This window comes from Lampris incognitus, chromosome 18, assembly GCF_029633865.1.
Source record: "Lampris incognitus isolate fLamInc1 chromosome 18, fLamInc1.hap2, whole genome shotgun sequence".
NCBI classification, from domain to species: domain Eukaryota; kingdom Metazoa; phylum Chordata; class Actinopteri; order Lampriformes; family Lampridae; genus Lampris; species Lampris incognitus.
Window position 1 is genome coordinate 31,990,120 of NC_079228.1, and position 21,874 is coordinate 32,011,993.

Sequence of the window (21,874 nt, forward strand, 5' to 3'; positions counted from 1 at the left end):
GAGAGACGGAGGACATGACTATAGAGTCTGACAGCATGTGTCGATCCCATGATGTTCCAGTCACGTCATGGACCAGAGGAACAGCTCACTCACACACACACACACACACACACACACACACGCACACACACGCACACACACACACACACACACACACACACACACACACACACACACACGACGACCACAGCGTCTGCCCACGATGGACGGTTCGCCGAGACGCAGAGGAAGGCAGTAATACTGTGGGAATGTGTTGGTCTGTATTTATTCTTGTCCTCTGATGCGCTCTCTGACATTTGTCCAATTTTTTGTTTCTTGGCAGGGTTTTTTCTTTTTCTTTCTGTGGAGCTTTTCCCCCCATCTGAATCGTGGGTCTGAGGATGGGGGGTGTGGAACATTGCACGGGACGTAATGTGATGGTAAATCCCTCTGGGACTCATTGCGATTTAGGCCTACACAAATAAAGTTGACTTGATTTGACTATATATTTGTGCGTGTGTGTGTGTGTGTTTGAATGTTTTAGTGAGTATCTAGCTCTGAGTGTCTGTTGATTTGATACAATATACAAATAAAATTAACTTGACTCTCTTGACTCTTGCGCGTGTGTGTGTGTGAGAGAGAGAGGGAGAGACAGACAGAGACAGAGCACATGCATTTTGTGCATGTGTATTCACGGCAACATGCACATGTGCATGCTTGCGTGTGTGCATGTTTGTGTGTGCACGTGCATGCGTGCATGCGTGCATGTGCCATCACGTGTTTGATTTTCTCTTTATTTGAATTTGTGCCTGTTGTGCATGTATAAGAATGTGTGTGTGTGTGTGTGTGTGTGTGTGTGTGTGTGTGTGTGTTTGAATGTTTTAGTGAGTATCTAGCTCTGAGTGTCTGTTGATTTGATACAATATACAAATAAAATTGACTTGACTCTCTTGACTCTTGCGTGTGTATGTGTGTGTGTGAGAGAGAGAGGGAGAGACAGAGACAGAGCACATGCATTTTGTGCATGTGTGTTCACGGCAGCATGCACATGTGCATGCTCGCGTGTGTGCACGTGCACATGCACGCATGCGTGCATGTGCCATCACGTGTTTGATTGTCTCTTTATTTGAATTTGTGCCTGTTGTGCATGTTTAAGAATGTGTGTGTGTGTGTGTGTATGTGTGTGTGTGTGTGTTTCCCTGTTTCCATGAGTATGTGTCTCCCCTTGTCTTTAATCAACGAGTGGGTGGCGCACAATCAAATAGAGCAGTGATTTGAGGTCTGTCTGTCTGTCTGTCTGTCTGTCTGTCTGTCTGTCTATCTGTCTGTCTGTCTGTCCATCTGTCTGACTCACTGGCTGCCTATGCAGGCTGGCACCGCTGCCGCCTAAGTACCCAGCTAACCGGTTCCGGATGTTCCCCTGTCTCTACACAGAAAATGGATTACTCCAAATATCTCTTCATCTAGCTGTAATCTTCTCCTCCTCGCATTACCGCCGGAGGACCACCTGAATTCAAAGATTTGGCGCTGGATTAAAGCCACATACGTGACTGTCTGGCATCCTCGAGGTGAAGTAGCACGAGCGTCAGTTACCATTTGAATGTGATGATTCACTCAGCCTGCCTTTTTCTTCTCTCCTTCCCCTCATTTCTCCATTCTGGCCTTTTTTTCCTCCTTCTCCCCATCGCATTTTCCTCCTTTTCCCATCTCCTTTTGCTTCTTTTCTTTCTCTTACTGCCATTTCGCTTTTCTTTCCTCGCCCATCATTCCCTGTCCTCTCTTCCCGGAGGAGGGGATAGGATCATGTGTAATCACGATGTGATTGGCATACACAATGAAGCAATACCCTCGTTCTTGGACCCGCTCGTGCCGACTCGGAGATCATTCAAAAGAAATTGGGTGTTGAGCCATCAGCTGTTCACAGAATGTGAAATAACCACTTTACACCATAGAAACTGAATGAGAGTAGAACGGACATTGAAGTTTTTTTTACCCCCCCCTTCTTTTTTTTCTATCCCCAACTCTATCCAGCCAATTACACCACTCCTCCGAGCTGCGCGAGCTCTTCGAGCTACCAACATGGCGGAACAGATCGCGACGCTGCCCGGACGCCCCTCCATTAAGACGAGTGTTCGCTGTGGTCGTTCGAGCAGCTCCAAAGAAAATGGTGACTGTTGCTGGTTGTTATGGTGATAGTGACGTCAGCGGGGCCGTAAACGTTCGTACTACTCCACTCCTCGTTTGGTAAGTCCGCGACTTGCCGCAATTCGGTTTATACAACGTTGTTTTTTGGATTTTTTTCTCCCCAACTGTACCCGGCCAATTACCCGACTCTTCCGAGCCGTCCCGGTCGCTGCTCCACTCCCACATGCCTCCTCCGATACATGTGGAGTCGCTAGCCGCTTCTTTTCACCTGACAGTGAGGGGTTTCACCAGGGGGACGTAGCGCGCGGGAGGATCGCGCTATGGGGGGAAAAAATGGAAGTAAGTAATTAAAAGTTCAAGGCTCCAAGGTGCTTCACAACAAGAGCAGCCAGCAGATAAAAACAATGACAAATTACACAATGATTATTTTGAAGCTAATAAAACAGTCAAATCAGAATACAAAACATCGAATAGAGTGGTCATAGTGTTTTGTTTCAGAAATGGTCATTTGGCGTCAGGTGAAAGGCTGTTTCATAAATGGGGGTGTATAGCAACGAAACCACGCTGCCCCTCTCGCTTTAGCCAAACACTTAGATAACCAAAGCTGTTGGTTCGAGGCCCTGAGAAAGGGACTTTATAGTGTTGTGGATGCAGTCGGGGGGCCTGACCGTGCAATGCCGTAAAAGGTAATTAAAATGGCCGTAAAACGAAGACAAAGGGCCGTATTGTTGGTCTGCTGGTTTGTTTGAGTCCTGTCAACAAAATAAAGATCACATGTTATCTGTCAGTGCTGTGTGGCACCAGTGAAAGGGCATTACGAACATCTGAACAGCAAAATCTCATTAAACAAACGACTGAGTAATAAAAAAACAAAATGGCAACAAAACGAATATGTGATGGTAAACAGCTCTGAGCAAAATACACACACACGCTAATCCGTTTTCAAGAGCCCCCTTTTTCCCTTTGATTCACACACATCCTTTTATTCGGTATCATGTGAGGACCCCGTCCCCCCCCCCATTTTCTCTCATCTCCTATTCTTTGCTCTCTCTCTCTCTCTCTCTCTCTCTCGCTCTCGCTCTCATTAAATCCCCTGAATGTAGATCTTGTTCTGCGACCGCTGTGGGTCTCTTACATTATGTGGAGAGGACAGACAGACGGACGGGCGGACGGGTGCGGAGAGAACAGCGTCTCCCTTTGAGCCCATTTGTCCCCTGAGAACCACGTGGCCCCCCAGACGCCGTTCTGTTTCTGGGGAGGGAAGGCGAGAGAAAGATGTAAGGAAATATATATATACGTGTATGTGTGTGTGTGTGTGTGTGTGTGTGTGTACTGCTATGTATTAAAAGTTTTTTCCTATATTTATTTATATATATATATATATTAACCCATGTAGATTCCTAATTTAGGATGTGAGCTACGGTTGACAGGGAAACAGGACGGTCCAGGCATGTCTGTACTCGAGAGAGAGAGAGAGAGAGAGAGAGAGAGAGAGAGAGAGAGAGAGAGAGAGAGAGAGAGAGAGAGAGAGAGAGAGAGAGAGAGAGAGAGAGAGAGAGAGAGACTGATGATCAGAGACGTGATGAAATCTGCTGGAGCTGGTGGAGCGCCACCATAGGGGATTTGTATGGGCTTAGTTTGACATCTGCTGGTCATTAGTGGAACATCGTTCTGTTCTCCAAATGAAAATGAATGTCAGAATTGATCTCATAGTCTGTACAACCCCTCTGGTGGAATTTCATGCCATGAAACAGGTTTTGAGTAAGACAAAATGACAAGTGTGTGTGTGTGTGTGTGTGTGTGTGCGTGCGTGCGTGCGTGCGAGTGCTATCGTGCAATATTTAACCTTTTCCCCATTATTCTGCAACCTGTGAATAATAAGCGTTTGTGTGTTGCTTAATTCCTACCAATATTGCAGTTGAACCTCCCTCGCCTCCAGCCGTCTAGCTGTTATGTACTGTGTATTGTCAAATGTTGATCCATGTGAGCCAAATCAACCCAAATCCCTCCCACAGATAATGACGGTGTGAAACCCTTCAGCTGATGCAGCCAAGTCAAAACTAAGATCACCTCATATGGCTTATTGCACATTTGCATTTTTTTTAAAGATGCCAATCAGCTTCTTTCTTTTTTTGTGTGTGGCATTTTCCGCCTTTTATTGGACAGTGATAGCAGAGAGAGAGGGGATGACATGCTGCGAAGGGCCTGGGCCGGATCCGAACCCAAGCCGCTACGACAAGGACCCAGCCCCATGGGGTACCAGGTGAGCCACCGGCGTGCCCCCTAATTAGCTTTTAAATAATCCTCACGATTCATACTCTGAAAGATGCATGTGGTTTTGATGGCCGTAAGGTATATTTTTGCATGTGCGCCATGTTTAATTCCCTTGGGAAGGAGTTGTTGTGGCCAGGCCACAGCAGTGGGTCTAGATGCAGGGCTTTGGTGCCGGTAGGTGTTAAGGGATTAAAGGGATTCACGGGACGTCTCCCCAAAGACATTTGCATGTGTGCATGTGTTTTGCATGTGTGAGTTTGCAAGAACATACCCCATCCTCACACTCCCCTTTCCTCTAATACTCTCCTCCATCCTCCGAAACAACCAAGATTTAATGAATATCTTCATCATACATCATAGGTTTCCCACCCTCCGAACACACACACACACACACACACACACACACACACACACACACACACACACACACACACAAATAGGGGTGTTCTGGAGTAAGCTGTTGGGGGGGGGGCTGAATGACAAAAGACGTTGTCTGCCTATTTTGGGGTCCACATTATCACAGAGATCGAGGCCTCCTGGTTTGGGAGGCACTGTCACCTTTATGTTAACAACCTTGTGATGTGTACCATCCTTAACGCCTATCTCTCTCCGCTTGGAGGGGGATGAATTGGGGGATTGTGTTGTGTGAATTGCACCTGCGTCCTGTTTAGAGTCCCGTTTAGCACACACCAGTGGAAAATAACAGGGGTGGTCAAAGTGATGGCTCAAAACTCCGCATAGATCCTGTAAGGAATCATGCTTGCATCACAAATGTGTGTAAAAAATCAGAAATTTCCATCCTCGGGGTTCGCAGGTTCGAATTGGTTGGGCGTCCCTACAGACACAATTGGCCGTGTCTGCAGGTGGGAAGCCGGATGTGGGTATGTGGCCTGGTCGCTACACTAGCGCCTCCTCTGGTCGGTCGGGGCGCCTGTTCGGGGGGAGGGGGAACTGGGGGGAATAGCGTGATCCCCCCCACGCGCTACGTGTCCCTGGCGAAACTCCTCACTGTCAGGTGAAAAGAAGCGGCTGGAGACTCCACGTGTATCGGAGGAGGCATGTGGTAGTCTGCAGCCCTCCCCGGATCAGCGGGGGGGCAGTGACCGGGACGGCTCGGAAGAGTGGGGTAATTGGCCGGATACAATTGGAGAGAAATGGGGGAGGGGGTATATAAAAAGCCATCAGTAGCTGAAGTCAGCTTTATGACATAAGGAGGTTTAAAGTGGGAGGGAGCGTGATGGGGTGCATGGTGCACGCCACCAAATGTTTGGCTGCGAAATAAATCTTGCAAAGATCTTTTTATTCAGATATTATTACTATTATTTTATTCATTTACGTTTCATTTAAAAACAGACTTGCAGACATGCAGGTTGCAGACTAAGTAGCATCCAACATTAAACACAGGAAGTACCACAGTAAGCAAAGCACGTGGCGTTAGCGTCAATCAAGTCTGTTTTACCTGCATAGTGATAAACCATAAAGAAAGCTTGCACAAGATGCTTCATGCAGAGAACAGAATTAAATCACATTTATGCAACGACAGCATAAGGAAGAACACGTAGCCACAGTAAAGTAAATGCAAAGAACTTTACAAAAGAGGTTAGGAGACATGTCAGAAAAGAGAGCAAAAGAAATTTCAACAGTTTCTTCAAGGCACAAAGTCAAGATTCACCATATAAGAAACAGAGCCTGTCTCAGAACCAAGTCTGCACACACAGAATTTGACTCACATGAACCAGATAGCCAGTAACATCCGAGTGAGGAGGGAAAAGGGAGTCAACTAATTTACAAAATAAAAAGTAAGGCATATTAAGTTATTTCTATACTGTTATAATGGGTCTCTTCTGCAGAGGAACATTTGTATAAGGAAGCTCTGCACGCCGTAAGACCCACATCATGGCCCAAGGACTGATGAGCTAGGTAGTGGACAGCCCCTTACAAGAAACAGGGGGAATATATGTAATAACAACAAGTGGCCATAGGACGGCGACCTAACACAGACCACCAGTCCACATCCAAACCTCGGATCCACGCATGATTATAACTTGCTGTAATTCACTGTGACGTGAAAATCACTCACGTTGATAGATTTCATCAGCTCAGTGTATTTTAAAAGAGTTATTCGTCTTTTGACAGCATCACATAACAACAACAGGAAGGTGGCTGAACTACAGACAGAATTTTAAGTCGGTCAGTTTATTTTGACATTTTAGTGAGACACGGTGTCACACTGCCAAGGATAACGCATCAAAGTTAAAATGAGTCGTTTGCATTGTGGTCCTGGATGGTGAGCGGGTCATGGCGTGTCTTCAGTCCGGCCATGTGAAGGCAGAAGAGGGGAGACAATAAGCACCATCGGGTGTAAAATAAGAGTAGCGGTGGACCATAACCAGGACCAAAACGTGGACCGATGTGCAGGTGTGTGTTGGACCCAATCTAAAAATACCATTCAGCCGCGCTGCCACATAAAGCTGCACAGGAAACACCAGATTACCAACACTGCGTGCACCGAGTTGTTGCCAGAGACTGGCGGGGCAAATAGTGGGCCTGTTACTAGCCCCCACCTCCATGCAGTCAGTAAACAACCAATAGTAGCATATGTAAGAGAAGGGCATGACAGCCTGCAGCTGTTTTGCACAGGTGTCTCTAGGGGCCCAAGAATGTAGTAAACCAGGGGTCCAGAGCGAGTTGGTCTGTATGTGTGACCCAGAAGTTATTGGGTTATTTGGGGTCGTGGTGTAGTAGGCAGTGGAACGGGCCGGGGTGTCAGTACTGTCTGTGAGGCTAACGCGGAGCCTCTGTGCAGGTGGTGCTTCCTTGTTACAGTACATGTTGTCCTGGAGCAGCTGTTCCCAACTTCGACCAGAACAATCACCCTTTCCAACGTTCCCTAGACACATGGCGCTTTAGAGGAAGCTCAGTCAGGAAGACTGTCTGTTGCCTGTCGTTATAGTCCTTATTTTATCCTGCCATTTTCATCCCTCGCGCATGCTCGCTCATATTCTCCCTTGCCGTCATCGTCTGGGGTTGCTGGGTTATCAGCTGATCACGTCGCCTGTTCTCATCTGTCCAGTAGCGCAGCAGCGCTCCTGCGTGGTTAGCCTGTCATCTTGCTGCAGTCTTTTTCCAGTCCGTTTCTCTCCCCGCCTCAAGGAGAGGGTGCTGCTGTTACAGGTGACCCTCTCCACCTCCCCATCGCTGCCTAGTCCTCGCAGATCATACGTTTCAGCTCTTAATCAGCCTTACGGGGCGGCACAGTGGCCCCATGGTTAGCGCTGTCGCCTCACGGCAATGAGGTCCCGGGTTCAAAACCCGGGCCATCCCAGGTCCTTTCTGTGTGGAGTTTGCACGTTCTCCCCGTGTCTGCGTGGGTTTCCTCCGGGTGCTGCGGTTTCCTCCCACCATCAAAAAGACGTGTCTGTTAGGGTTAATACTCCTGCCTGTGTCCCTGAGCAAGGCAGTGGAAAGAAGAACTGGACTATCTATCCATCTGTCTATCATCTCATCCACCACCACCAGCGTCTGGACTCCATGGTGGGACTAATGCTGCTGCTCAGGGCTGATGTGATGCCCTTCAAATAAAAAATCTCCCTGTTGAGTCCCAGCGCCAAAGACTTTCTCGATATGCATTAATTTCCGCTAAATTATCTGTTATCTTTGCTTTATTCACCATATCGCTCCTGACTGAGATATATTGTTGGGATGGCAGTCCATTAGCAGTCATAATACTGCGCAGACTTCCGCCCATCTCTGAAACACGGAAGACTGCTGCTGTAATTGTGTCCGCCGACGACATCACTGACGGACAGTCTGGGAATGTGAAGACTTACTGGTTTGACGGTAGCCTTCACTGCATAAGAAAATGCAAATAAGAGCGCCAGATTATACAGCTGTACTATATACAGCGTTGATATTCACATTTTCTTCGGTGGCATTTCAGAGACCTACAGAGGACCACTCAGTATTATGACTGCTAATGCAGTGTTATTCCACAACATGGAGAGGATACAGAGATAATGTTGGAAACCGGGATTGTTGCCCGCTCAGAAATCAGCAGCACAAATCTGTGGCCCACCAGACCCTTTTTATCATTGCCCTTTGGTCAACACACAGCAGTAATTCGGCCTCTTTCTCCGCAGCATTTCTTATATTTTAAACAACAGAGGCAAGAATTGGAGGCCATGCCATCTTGCAAGCTCATCCATCCATCCGTCCATCCATCCGTCCATCCATCCATCCATCCATCCATCCATCCATCCATCCATCCATCCATCCATCCATCCATCCATCCATCCATCCATCCATCCATTATCCAAACCGCTCATCCTGCGCTCAGGGTTGCGGGGATGCTGGAGCCTATCCCAGCAGTCATTGGGCAGCAGGCGGGGAGACACCCTGGACAGACCACCAGGCCATCACAGGGCCCACACACACACACACACACACACACACACACACACACTCACACTCACACTCACACACACACACACACACACACACACACACACAGGGACAGTTTAGTATGGCCAATACACCTGACCTACATGTCTTTGGACTGTGGGAGGAAACCCACGCAGACACAGGCAGAACATGCAAACGCCACACAGAGGACAACCTGGGATGACCCCCAAGGTTGGACTACCCTGGGGCACTCGAACCCAGGACCCTCTTGCAGTGAGGCGACCGCGCTAACCACTGCGACACCGTGCCGCCCTCTTGCACGCTCAATGTAGTGCAAATTAATATGTCACATCTGTATAACCAAGAAATGAGCAGTGAAATCTATTTGCAGATATGGAGCAAACAGACGGCCACATCCATGTCCTGCAGGAGGCCAGTTTCACAACTGGAGTTAAATTTTACCAAATGCATTTCCTGTACGGTACACTTCTCAGTGCTTCTCTGAGTTTTATTTTGAATTGCGTTGCTACAAAAGTGATTTTCAGCGGATGAAGACGTTGTGAGGGTAGACTTGCGGTAAGTGAGTTGCAGCTCACACGTGAAGTCGGGGAATGCGGCTCTAGCGTGACAGTCCTGCATTGTGTGACTGTTTTGCAACGGCCCGACATCTCTCCGTTTCCTACACGGGTTTACTGGGTCGGGGGTTCTGGACGCCGCAGGGCCGGTCAGGCAACCAGGATGTCCTTCACCCCAGGAACTTCCTCAGGCTCCTCCTGGGGGTTGAACTTGAGATAACAAAGAACGAGAGAAAGCTTCAGCGAAAGCTTCGTTCAGTATCTGTGAATCAAAAGGGTTGCGACTTTGTTGGTGCTGTTACTGGAAAGTTAACACGCTGAAATGGAAGTGCGGAAGGAGAGAGGAAGCGTTGATAGGAATGAAACGGGGGGGGGGGGGGCGTCCGGGCAGTGTGGCAGTCTATTCCGTTGCCTACCAACACAGGAATCACCGGTTCGAATCCCCGCGTTACCCCCGGCTCGGTCGGGCGTCCCTACAGACACAATTGGCAATGTCCGCAGGTGGGAAGCCGGATGTGGGTATGTACCCTGGTCGCTGCACTAGCGCCTCCTCTGGTCGGACGGGGCACCTGTTTGGGGTGGGGGCTGGGAAGAATAGCGTGATCCTCCCACGCGCTACGTCCCCCCTGGTGAAACTCCTCACTGTCAGGTGAAAAGAAGTGGCTGGCGACTCCACATGTATGGGAGGAGGCATGTGGTAGTCTGCAGCCCTCCCCGGATCCCCCTTTTCTCCCCAATTGACAATTGGGGAGTAAAAGGGGTTAAAGACAAGGAATGAAACAGGGTCAGGAGTGCTTGAAAGATGATAATCCTCAGTGAGGAAGCAGCGGTGTTATCTACGGAGAGGAAGAATTTTATCTGCTGACGTACTAGATGCATCGTTGCTCGCATGCTTCCCCTGACGCTGCAGCGATAACGCGGCTCGGCGTTTTGTCCCGAGGTTTTGGAATTACTGCAGTATCTACTTTAGCAATGTCCCACGTGAGAACAGAAAGTTTCATGGAGCGCACAGTCTTTTCACTACACAATGTCTTCAGCACACTCCGAGACTACTTTTCTTTTAATGCAACCAAAGCAGGAATCTAACAAAACAAAAAAGCAACTACTTTTGGACAGTCAGCTTTAATTTAGGCCTTCGCTCTTTGCAAATTACTCTTTCTGGGCCCATTGTTTGTGTGTGTGTGTGTGTGTGTCCTCCCTTGCAGCGTGTCGGTAAGATGAACAGGGGTGAGCCAGGACAACACACACAGCGACAACGTGCTTCAAGTATTCATCAGCGTCATTAAAGTTGAAAACCTGCTGTTTCGCCGGACACCACCCCAGCCCCTCGCCCTTACCACATGTTTGGCCGCTTCTGCCGACATAAACACACAAACAGCGTCAGCCAATATGAGCCTTGTCAGAAGACGATGCTGGCTGACATAAACGGTGATGTTACAGGATGTTTGCTGGACCCGTCTCAGGACCAAATTCCCTCATTTGAATTGGAAAGTTGGCTCCTGTTTTGCATCACATCTGTCTGAATGAGTTATTTCTGGGAGGGCTGTAGATGAAGAGGGCGCGATGCAGAATGCATAATTCAGATAAGGACATTGCATGATTCATACCGGGCCTCTTGCGCGAGTTTTTGACTTGCACGCACGCTCAAAGAATGAGAAGGACTTAGAAAATGTGCATCTCATCACACGCCCGTGCAGACCGCCGTGCATATGAGTCGGCGACCTTCACGTGCTTTAACCCCAGATGCCGAGGATGTGAGTAAATAGTTATATAAAGAACCAAGGATTTCATTATGATTCATCCCCAACAAACGAACATATAGGATATAATATGGAGTTTTTGGATTTTTGAATGAGATTGACAAACTACACAGTTTTTCTGTAGTGACCTCTGCGGTGTCCAGATGACAAAGTAGAAATGGGGCATGTCACGTGTTCGCCTGGGAACCAGACAAATTCGCAAATGCTAATTATACGTATATGCCCGAGCAAATGTAAAACATGAGCTCGCAGATTTGCCTGGTTCCTAGGCCACTTATCTCCGGTCACACGCAGGATAATGCTGGCGGATGACTTCTGTAATTAGCCAGTCAAAGAATAAGATAACTTCTGCAATCAGCTTGCAGCCATTCTGCTGAAACAGAAAAAGAAGGAAATCCCTGTGTCGAACTGATGATCTGACGGTCTGTGCACATTATCTCTAATTTAATCATCAGTCATCAAAAAGGCCCGGCAGAGGATGTTCTTTCTCCGTCAGCTCAGGATGTTCAACCTGCCTCGGGAACTGCTGATGCAGTTCTACACTGCAGTAATCCAGTCTGGGCAGTGCACATCCATCACTGTCAGGTTTGGATCGGCTACCAAACAGGACAGGGATGGACTACAACGGACACTCGGGAGTGCAGAGGAAATGATTGGTGCCAGCCTGCCCTCCATTCAGGACTGACACGTCTTCAGAGTCAGGAAACGGGCAGGCAACAACACTGCGGACCCATCACACCCTGGTCACAACCTGTTCCGACTCCTGCCCTCCGGTAGGCGCTACAGACCACTGTACCCCAAAACAACTAGACACAATAACAGTTTCTTTCCCCGGGCCGTCACTCTGATGAACACTTTACATCGCCGTGATAAATCTAAGCATGCTGTATATGTTTCAAGTTCACTGGGACAACAAGACCTAGGGACAATAATCCTGTTGTTACAGTATATATACTGTATATTGTACATTTATACATGCATATTCTGTCATGTCCACCTACCTCATGTATATAAGTAACTACTACTACTACTGGCTGCTCCCATTAGGGGGCGCCACAGCGGATCATCCGTTTCCATCTCTTCTTGTCCTCTGCATCTTCCTCTATCACACCAGCCACCTGCATGGCCTCCTCACCACATCCATAAACCTCCTCTTTGGCCTTCCTCTTTTCCTCTTCCCTGGCAGCTCCATATTCAGCATCCTCATCCCAATATACCCAGCATCTTTCCTCCACACATGTCCAAGCCATCTCAATCTTGCCTCCGTTGCTTTGTGTCCAAACCATCCAACCTGAGCGGTCCCTCTAATATATTTGTTCCTAATTCTGTCCTTCTTCGTCACTCCCAATGAAAATCTTAGCATCTTCAACTCTGCCACCTCCAGCTCCACCTCCTGTCTTTTCATCAGTTCCACTGTCTCCAAACCATACAACATAGCTGGTCTCACAACCATCCTGTAAACCTTCCCTTTAACTCTTGCTGGTACCCTTCTGTCGCAAATCACTCCTGACACTCTTCTCCACCCACTCCACCCTGCCTGCACTCTCTTCTCCACCTCTCTTTTGCACTCCCCATTACTTTGACCAGTTGACCCCAAGTATTTAAACTCATATGCCTTCGTCACCTCCATTCCTTGCATCCTCACCATTCTGCTGTCCTCCCTCATTCACGCATAGGTATTCCATCATGCCTACTGACTTTCATTCCTCTTCTCTCCAGTGCATACCTCCACCTCTCCAGTCTCTCCTCAACCTGCACCCTACTCTCACTACAGATCACAATGTCATCCATGAACATCATAATCCACGGAGACTCCTGCCTGATCTCGTCCGTCAACCTGTCCATCACCAGTGCAAACAAGAAAGGGCTCAGAGCCGATCCTTGATGTAATCCCACCTCCACCTTGAACCCATCTGTCATTCCAACCGCACACCTCACCATTGTCTCACTTCCCTCATACATATCCTGCATCACTCTTACATACTTTTCTGCCACTCCTGACTTCCTCATACAATACCACACCTCCTCTCTTGGCACCCTGTCGTATGCTTTCTCTAAATCCACAAAGACACATTGTAACTCCTTCTGGCCTTCTCTATACTTCTCAATCAACATTCTCAATCATGTATCTAAGTAATCTGCTAACATATTGTAACGTGCATGGATAAAAGTTGCGTTGTCCCCCCGAATTCGCTACAATATGTTTATTCCAGCATATTTGCACTCTGCACCATTGCACTATTGCCTTCCTGTCTTACCTGCATATACTCATTCCTTGTATATATATATCTATATCTATATATATATCTATATATATATACATATATATATATATATACATACATATATATCTATATCTATAGGTATAGATATATCCCTGAAGATTGTTGTTGTTATTCTGTGTAAGTACATTGAGTACATGGTCAAATAAAGACGATTCTGATTCTCATTAAAAACGCCTGAACTAGCTGGGACAGCAAAAGCGGAATGGACCCTTGAGGTGAAGCCCGCCCCCTGGCGGGCGGGAGGACCAGCTGTAGGCGATGACTTATGAGGTGACGTCATTTCAAAACTTAACGCACTCCCCCAGTAAAAAGAGGCGGCGAGTAGTTTGCTCCTTATTTTCCCGTCAAGTTTCCCCGAACGCGTACCGGGGCACACCGAAAGAAGAAGAACTGGGAGGGAGAAAAAAAACCTCGGGAGTTAAAAACTAGTTTCGACCAGCGACAAGTCGTTGCTGTCAGAAGCGCGTCGGGGCTGCACGGAGGTTTTTCTTCATCAGAGATTGTCTGTGGGATTTAAGCCCCATTTTTTTGTGCGGGCAAACGCTGCTGAACTTTTCTTTTTTTTTAAACCTCAAAACACGCGCACAGAAAAAAAAAAACATGAATCGGAGTTTTAACAAGTCGCAGCCTTTGCGATATACGGATTGTAACGCCGTGGAGGTGAAAAGCAAGGTATGTACTGAACGGGTGTAATTTTGCGGGCGCCGTGTCGGCTCGGGAGACTAGCAGAGAGTTCACATGGTCCTCCCTCAGAACGAGCCGTGGTCGGCTGCGCTTTGGTCAAGAAGCCCCCCCCCCCTCCGCCGAGGCGCTTCTCGACCCCTGTTAAGTGTAAAGCGGCGCTTATGCTCTTATGTTTAAAACACGTTTGCGGATGTCGTGCGTCGTTTTGTGCATGTGTTCCCAAACTTCCCGAGGATTTCCCATCTTGCAATAACATGACATTATTCCCGCGGGGGGGGGGGGGGGTCGTCAGTCTGTCTGTCTGTCTGTCTTGTCTGTCTGTCACGAATCAGCTCTCGAGTCAAAGTCAGGGCAGAACTATTATCCGCTGTGACTTCAGCCTCCATCTGCTATCCGGTGTGCAGGTTTACTTGGAGATAAACACACACTTCACTCGGGTCGGTGTGAAGCCCTGCCAGCCGTCGGCTGCGGCTCTGATGTCCTCTGCGGGATTGCTGCAACGTCAGTGGGATTATTTTCGCCACATTGTTTGAATTTACCCAGGGGTTTTGATTGGTTGCGTGGTGCGCGAGGGCTCAATCCGTCAAATCCATTGACTTTTCTGCGTCCGCGCGTTCCATTCATCCGCACAGTGGGCTCGTGATTCTGTGTAGGTTTATTTTCGCGTAACTGCTTCGTATATATACACATATATATATATGCATGCGTGCAGTTTTACATCCGCATATTTGCTTAATTGCATAAGCACACTGCACTTTTTTTTTGCACATACATAATTTGTATATTTGGATATTCATTACACCCCTTTTTGCGCAGCATTTTTGCAGTCGGTGACACCTGCGTGCAGTCTGTGCCGTCCAGCTGCTGCAGCAACTTGAGATCCCCTGTGGGGTCAATAAAACTTACCTTATCTTAAACACGGTCAACCAGCAGGTATGTCGTCGCCACAGCTGACGTCAACCATCTGCGAGCTCGTGTGGGGCGAGTTTTGTGGGTAAAACTTTGTCAGCACAGCAGTGCATCTGCAGACACGTACGTGTGTATTTTCACCACAGTGCACTTAGCTGTTGTGTTGAAATCAAACCCAAAACAACGTGTGATTACCCAGACATGCTGTGCATGAGAAGAAGAACCTGCCTGTGTGTCCTCTGGTACCTGAGTCAAAGCTGAATCGTCTCGCAGTGGACATGGGTGAATGCTGCAGGTTGTGTGTAGCCCCAGCTTTGCTTGCTGAGTGTCTGGGGTGAGTTGCAGGGGTCGTGGCATCAGACGGCGTTGTGTCGGGGCAGGGTAGGGTAGTGAGCCCAGGTTTAGGGTAAGAGGTGCTGGATGAGATGGGATGTTGGACGTGCACTTGAGTGATGGTGCGTTACCGCTCTGTTATTTCACCAACTGTCACCCACCAGTGGAGTTGAAAGACGGCTCTGTGGGTTGGGGGAAGAGCGGGGGGGGGGGGGGGGGTTCTGACATGCATGTGCATGAACCCACGCCACTGCAAACACCTGTGTTCTCCTTCAACGACATTAACCCCCTCAACACCCTCACACCTATCCCTTCTGCATTTTTTAGGCCACGTTGCTGTCTTTTTTCTTTCTTTTTTTCTTTGGTACAAATTCTGCCTAACTTCATTTGGCTAAACAAATCTTCACACTTTTGCGCAGTGTGTCTATACAAAAGAACTCCAGTCCCCAAAATGAAGACGGTGAGGTTGTTTGTAAACACGACCAATTAGCAAATTAGCCAGTTTAACTGTGAAACGGATGCCGATACCCTTATCTCATTTGGTTCGACTCTGCAAAACCAAACTTGAACTGGAGGTTTAAAGCACATGATTTGGTCATGCACATTGATTTATCCCCAGCAAAGAGCAACAGTTTGTATTTTCATGTCGTTTTGTTGCATTTGTTTTGTAGGTTTATCGTATTCCAGATCACTCCATCGAGAAGAGAGGAAGTTGGTGTGTTCGTACTGGTATTGTTTGTAGGTGCGGGTTGGGTGGGATGGGCAGGACTGATGCTGTCGTCACGTTGAAATAGTTGTCACTGGCTGTGACTCACTGCTCATTCATTGTCACTCATTTAGACTTTTAATGACTCGAAAAAGTGACTCATCCCTCTATTTATGTCCCAATCAATTATGACCGCTTCTCTTTCTACGTGTGTGTGTGTGTGTGTGTGTGTGTGTGTGTGTGTGTGTGTGTGTGTGTGTGTGTGTGTGTGTGTGTGTGTGTGTGTGTGTGTGTGTGTGTGTGTGTGTGAGAATTGGTAGGTGGGTGGTTTCAGAAACTAGCCGAATCAATTTGGGATTGAAAAGATGCCTTCACCCCCAAGATCTTAACCCAATTGAAGCCAGATGTGAGGCAGTTTTGGCACCGGGGGTGGTGCGGCACTGAATCTGGATTTCATCTGACAACAAGACATGATAAATGATGTGCACCTCAAGTAGGTCAGATAAACGAGAGGACTCAGGGTTACGTACAGGTTATTTGTGCATCACTATGAAGGGGAGGGGATCATTTAAGGAGATGATGATGATGAAAAAGAAACTAAGCAATTTGAATTTATGTGACAAAAAGAAAACCCAATCGGGCTTATTGGACACAATAAGAAAAATGCAGTGTGTTTAAAAAGCGTGCAAAATCCTGCATGCAGAAGCCGACATCGGCGTGGGAAAAGCAGTAGCGGTGCGTCTGCTGTCTTGGTTGCGTGTGTGGTTTGGATCCCTGATATTCCTGCCGGGTTCACCCCGGAGCAGGGTGAGTTTGTTGTGTTTAGTTTGGGTGGGGGGGGGGGGGGCTTCTGCATTGATAAAACTATCGGAGACAACGCTGAAGGTGTCTGGCTGGTTATCTGGGACCCTCCGCTTGGAGCTGGTTTGACTCAACTTGAAGCTTTAATCTGAGATAGTGGAGTGTGTGTGTGTGTGTGTGTGGGGGGGGGGGGGTGAACAGGTCCTTCCACCCGCTCTTTCTTCCCCCTTCCAAATTCCTTCTTGAGCTCCCAAACCTCATTAGCATAAAATCCAGTTTGAGCTGAAAGCCCGCTAAGGCCGGCTGCACTTCAAAGCAGACCTGTTTATGGGCGTCTCTGGGTTTTTTATTCATATCCCCAAGTGTGAATCAGCCTTTTGTCGCCACTTTAAAGACTCTTCGGGGACCCCAGCCAGACACAAACACCGCAGAAGATGCGGGGATTTTTTAGCCTCCATGCGCTCTCCTCTGTGTCAGAGGTGAGTGCATCTGCAGACGTGTTTGAGCCTGTCAGCCTCGCTTTGTCCTGATAGGCGCGGAGGAGAGGTGATGTCACCCCTCGTGTGATGTATTCTCAGGTTTTGGATTCAGAATTTAGGCCAGTGATTAATTGCCGCATGTTGAGGCTTGCTTGTGCCCATGGGCCGCGTTTTGGTTTGAAAATAGATTCTTCACGCTATGTTTCAAGTACGTCGAGGGGGGAAAAACGGTGCTGTTAACGCCCCCAGGCGTCGCCGGGCCTTGGGTCGGCATTAAAACGCAGAAACAAGCTCACGGTTTAGCCCGCTGTCGAGTGTTGGGTTTTGATCTGTTGACGTTCATTAATTACACCGTCAGGTTTTAGCTTTTGTTTGCCCAGATGCCACCTACGCCTTTTCTAAAGTCTTCCCCCCCCCCCGAGAGAACCCGTTTTTCAGCTTTTTAAGAAGCAGTCGGTCTCTAGTTCAGACTGCAGGCAAATCGGATTTGTTTCTCACATCAGATCTTCAAGACAGACTGTCCGCACTGTTATTTGCAGGTGATCAGATCGGATTTGTGTGTCCAGGCATCACCAACCTACCTGTATGGGTTGCTGTGGTAACGACGTAGGCGTGAGTGACTACATATGGTGGTGACGCGGTTTACCAACACGGAAGTGTGAGAAATGGCGATCCATCATCTTGCCCGCCCAAAAACAATCGGGCTGACAAGTCAAACCACATTGGTAGCAGAGGATGGTTGCCAATTATCAGGAACAACTTATTGTCTTTTTTTTTTTTAATGGAATTTTCCCTTTTTTTTTCTCCCCAATTATATCCGGCCAATTACCCCACTCCTCGGAGCCGTCCCGGTCGCTGCTCCACCCCCTCTGCCGATCCGGGGAGGGCTGCAGACTACCACATGCCTCCTCCCATACATGTGGAGTCGCCAGCTGCTTCTCTTCACCTGATAGTGAGGAGTTTCACCACCCCCAGTCCCCCCTCCCCCCTGAACAGGCGCCCCGACCGACCAGAGGGGGCGCTAGTGCAGCGACCAGGACACATACCCACATCCGGCTTCCCATCCGCAGGCACGGCCAATTGTGTCTGTAGGGACGCCCGACCAAGCCGGAGGTAACACGGGGATTCGAACCGAAGATCCCCGTGTTGGTAGGCAACGGAATAGACCGCTACGCTCCCCGGACGCCTGTCATTTCTGTCATGTACTTGCGCACACAAAAGAAACGAAATTCCGTTTCCCCCAGCCCACAGCAGTGCGACACAAAAGACAAAAACACACATCCCAAATTTCCCCAAAACATACAAAAACAGAGAGAACAAAGCAACAAAAAAAAACCCCCAAAACACAAACAGTTAACAACACAGTCCACTCAGTGCAACACAGTCCAAGAATTCCACTGTCCAGAGAATGGAGCGCCAGCCAGGATGACTGTCGGAACTGCCGGTCTGCATGGGCTAGCAGTTAGCTTAGCCTGCCCCGCTTCCGCGTCCTGTCAGACCGCCCTCAGTGTTTCCTCTTCGGGCGCAGCTCCAGGCAGGGCCGTGGTCCCGGGGCCCACCGGACGCAGTAGACCAGGCTCCCCCAGCCGATCCAACGCCTTTAGTCATGCCTTGATGAAGCCAGGCCATACGAATGTTGGAAAAATGAAGTCAATATCTGGACGCAGGTTACTGAACTCGACAAAAAGAAACAAGCCCTTGTTGTTGCTTTGGGGCTTGAAGGAAGAGCCGGGGAAATCTCCGCAGAAGAATTGGACAGTGATAACGGTATGGTAACGTTGTTAGCGAAATTGGATGGTGTATTCCTGAAGGAGCAAAAAGATCGCTCATACAAAGCGTATTCTCATTTTGATGGCATCACAAAAGACAGTTCAGTTTCCATGGCGGTCACAGGGTGTTGTTGTGGTGAACTAAATGAAAGTCTGTGAACTAAATAAACGTCACGTTTATTAGTAATAACAGCGGTTTAGGGCTGCACGGTGGTGCGGTGGTTAGCGCTGTCGCCTCACCCAGATGGCAAAATACCTGCGGCCCGGACCCGTCCCACACGCGACGCTTTCAGCCAGCCCACATACCCCGTGGAATGATGCCACTTGGGTGGTCTGCTCCTGTTTGCCAGATCTGGGCCAGAACCAAGCCATAGCAATGTCGCATGTGCCACATATTTGCCAAAGGTGGCCCATATTTGTTTTGTGATATTTGGGCCATATTCACCATTTACCACACGGGCCACTTCAGGGTCACATCCAGATGACATGTTGCTGAGATCACCGCATCTTTGCCAAAAAAGACCCACATTTGATTTGGCATATTTAGGCCATATTTGCTATTATACATGTGGGCCACTTCAGGCTCACATCCATTTTGCAGGGCCAGAAGAAGGTCATCAGTACCGCATCATTGCCTGAAGTGGCCCACATCCAGATGCTACCTGGCCACAGCAAGAAGTTCCTGAGTTTGAATCCTGGGATTGTCCAACCTTGGGGGTCATCCTCTGGTGGAGTTTGCATGTTCTCCCCATGTCTGCGGTGAGTTTCCTCCAGGTGCTCCGGTTTCCCCACCATCAAAAAAAAGACATGCATGTTAGGGTTAATACTGTCTGTGCCCCTGACTGAGGCATGGCAAGACGAACTGGAGTTGGTCCCCGGGTGCTGCACAGCAGCTGCCCACTGCTCCTAGCTACACAGCTAGGATGGGTTAAATGCAGAGCAGAATTTCCCTACAGGGATCAATAAAGTATCTCCCCAAATAAATAAATAAGTAAATAAATAAGTAAATAAACTCATGGTGCAGAACTCCTCCGTCACACCAGACAAACTCGGTGATGGACGAGGCCGGCGGTATACGTTGTGATGATCTATGCTGCAGTTGTGGCGGGCTCCACTGTGCAGCGAGAGGTGTGGTTCCATGTTTGACACAGTCTGACAGTCTGAAATCCGATTTGGGCGGTCAGACCGGCTGGACTAGAAATCCGATTGGAATCGCATTTCAAACCACCTCCAAATGTGGTTTGGATCCGATTTGCAAAAATCGCGTTTCACGTGTTTTTTTTTTTTTTTTTTTCCTGCTGTTCAGACTTTCTAACATCAATCTGGATACAATCTGGGTATGCCAAAAAACGGATTTGGGCTGGCAGTCTGAACAAGGCCTAAAATTGAGGTTTAGTTTTATGAGCAGCGATCAAAGTTAGGTCTCATTTTCTAGATTGCAGGTTCAGTGCTGCCTAGATTGTTATTCATTCCGCGCGCGCGTGTGTGTGTGTGTGTGTGTGTGTGTGTGGAGGGGGGGGGTTGAAATGGCTAAGTGGATCTGGCAAACTTGACACCATCCTGGCACCCCAGAATTCTCCCAACATACTTCCTCTTGTCTTAAGATCACATGTCAACTCTTAATTACAGAGTAGATGGAGTTAATGTAACCCTCTCTCCGCCCTGCTCTTTCTGTCAGCTCTTTTTACTTTCCTCCCTCCTCTCCTGTCAGTTCTTCTGTCTCCTCTCTCGCTCCTCTTCTCTCAGCTCCTCTCATCTTCTCCCCCTGAGCGGATAATTACAGTAAGATTACAGTCACTAACGGAGGCAGGGTGGTCATTTGTAGTCATGCTCGTGCTGTTTCCCAGCGTGCGGCGTTGTGGTTACGAGGACCGTGTCATTCTTTTGTTTACCCGCTTCTCTTTTTGGATGTGAAGCAGCTCATGAATCCATCTTCTCACTACGGCTGCAACTAGCAGTTATTTTCGTACTTGATTAATCTATCCATTATTGTTTGGATTTAATGGATTAATCACTCAGTCGGTTAGAAGTCAAAAACATCGATGAACGCGCATTTCCAGAGGGCGCGTTACTCAGTCTGACTGACAACCACAGAAACCTCAAGTAGTGTTCAATTCATAATTATATAAATCAGAGGAAGGTAGGAAAATTGCGGCGCGAATTCACGTTTGCAACGGCCTCAACCAGCACCATCCATGCAGTGTCTTTGTCCACATCTGCGTCTAAGTTTGTGTCTTCGTTTGATGGCTGGGGGAGCTGGCGCTGGATGGGCTGGGGGAGCCTGGTCTGCCGCGTCCTGTGGGCCAAGGGACCACGGCCCTGCCCGGAGCTGTGCCCGAAGAGGAAACACCGAGGGCAGTCTGACGGGACGTGGAAGTGGGGCAGGCTAAGCTAACTGCTAGCCCATGCAGACCGGCAGTTCCAACACTCATCCTGGCGTTCGTTCTCTTGGACAGTGATTTTTTTTGTTGTACTTTGATATGTGTTCTTGTAGTTTTTAGATATGCGTTCTTGTCTTTGTGTTGCACTGCTGTGGGCGGGGAGAAACCATATCTGATTCCTGATGTGAGCATTTATGAAACTACCGAACAACAAACGTTTGGTATTTGTACTCGACGACTGACTTAAACGATCAGTCACCTGCCAAAACGGTAATCGATTAGTTTTCTGTCGATCGTCCAGTCGATCAGCTGACTAATCGTGTTTGCATCACTTCTCACTCACTCATTCACAAACTCATTCGGTCTCACGTTTAGCTGTACCGTCTGCACTGC

At 48.3% G+C, this 21,874-nt stretch overlaps 1 protein-coding gene and 1 long non-coding RNA gene across 3 annotated transcripts in view; both read left to right on the forward strand.

The window, feature by feature from the left end:
- Positions 1-3,243: 3,243 nt before the first annotated feature.
- Positions 3,244-13,548, forward strand: LOC130129146 (uncharacterized). 2 transcript variants are annotated; one of them, XR_008811953.1, is made up of 3 exons: positions 3,244-3,401; positions 4,291-4,387; positions 12,854-13,548. It is a non-coding gene; the product is annotated as an uncharacterized LOC130129146 (long non-coding RNA). The 2 variants fall into 2 exon arrangements; XR_008811954.1 differs by lacking the exon at positions 12,854-13,548 and adding an exon at positions 11,590-11,636.
- A 232-nt stretch (positions 13,549-13,780) lies between these two features.
- pard6gb (par-6 family cell polarity regulator gamma b) overlaps positions 13,781-21,874 on the forward strand; it is a 62,728-nt gene continuing 54,634 nt past the window's right edge. Inside the window, exon 1 of the mRNA XM_056298436.1 lies at positions 13,781-14,091. Coding sequence (XP_056154411.1) covers positions 14,020-14,091 — 72 coding nt within the window. The 5' untranslated portion in view covers positions 13,781-14,019. The remainder of the gene's footprint in view (positions 14,092-21,874) is intronic.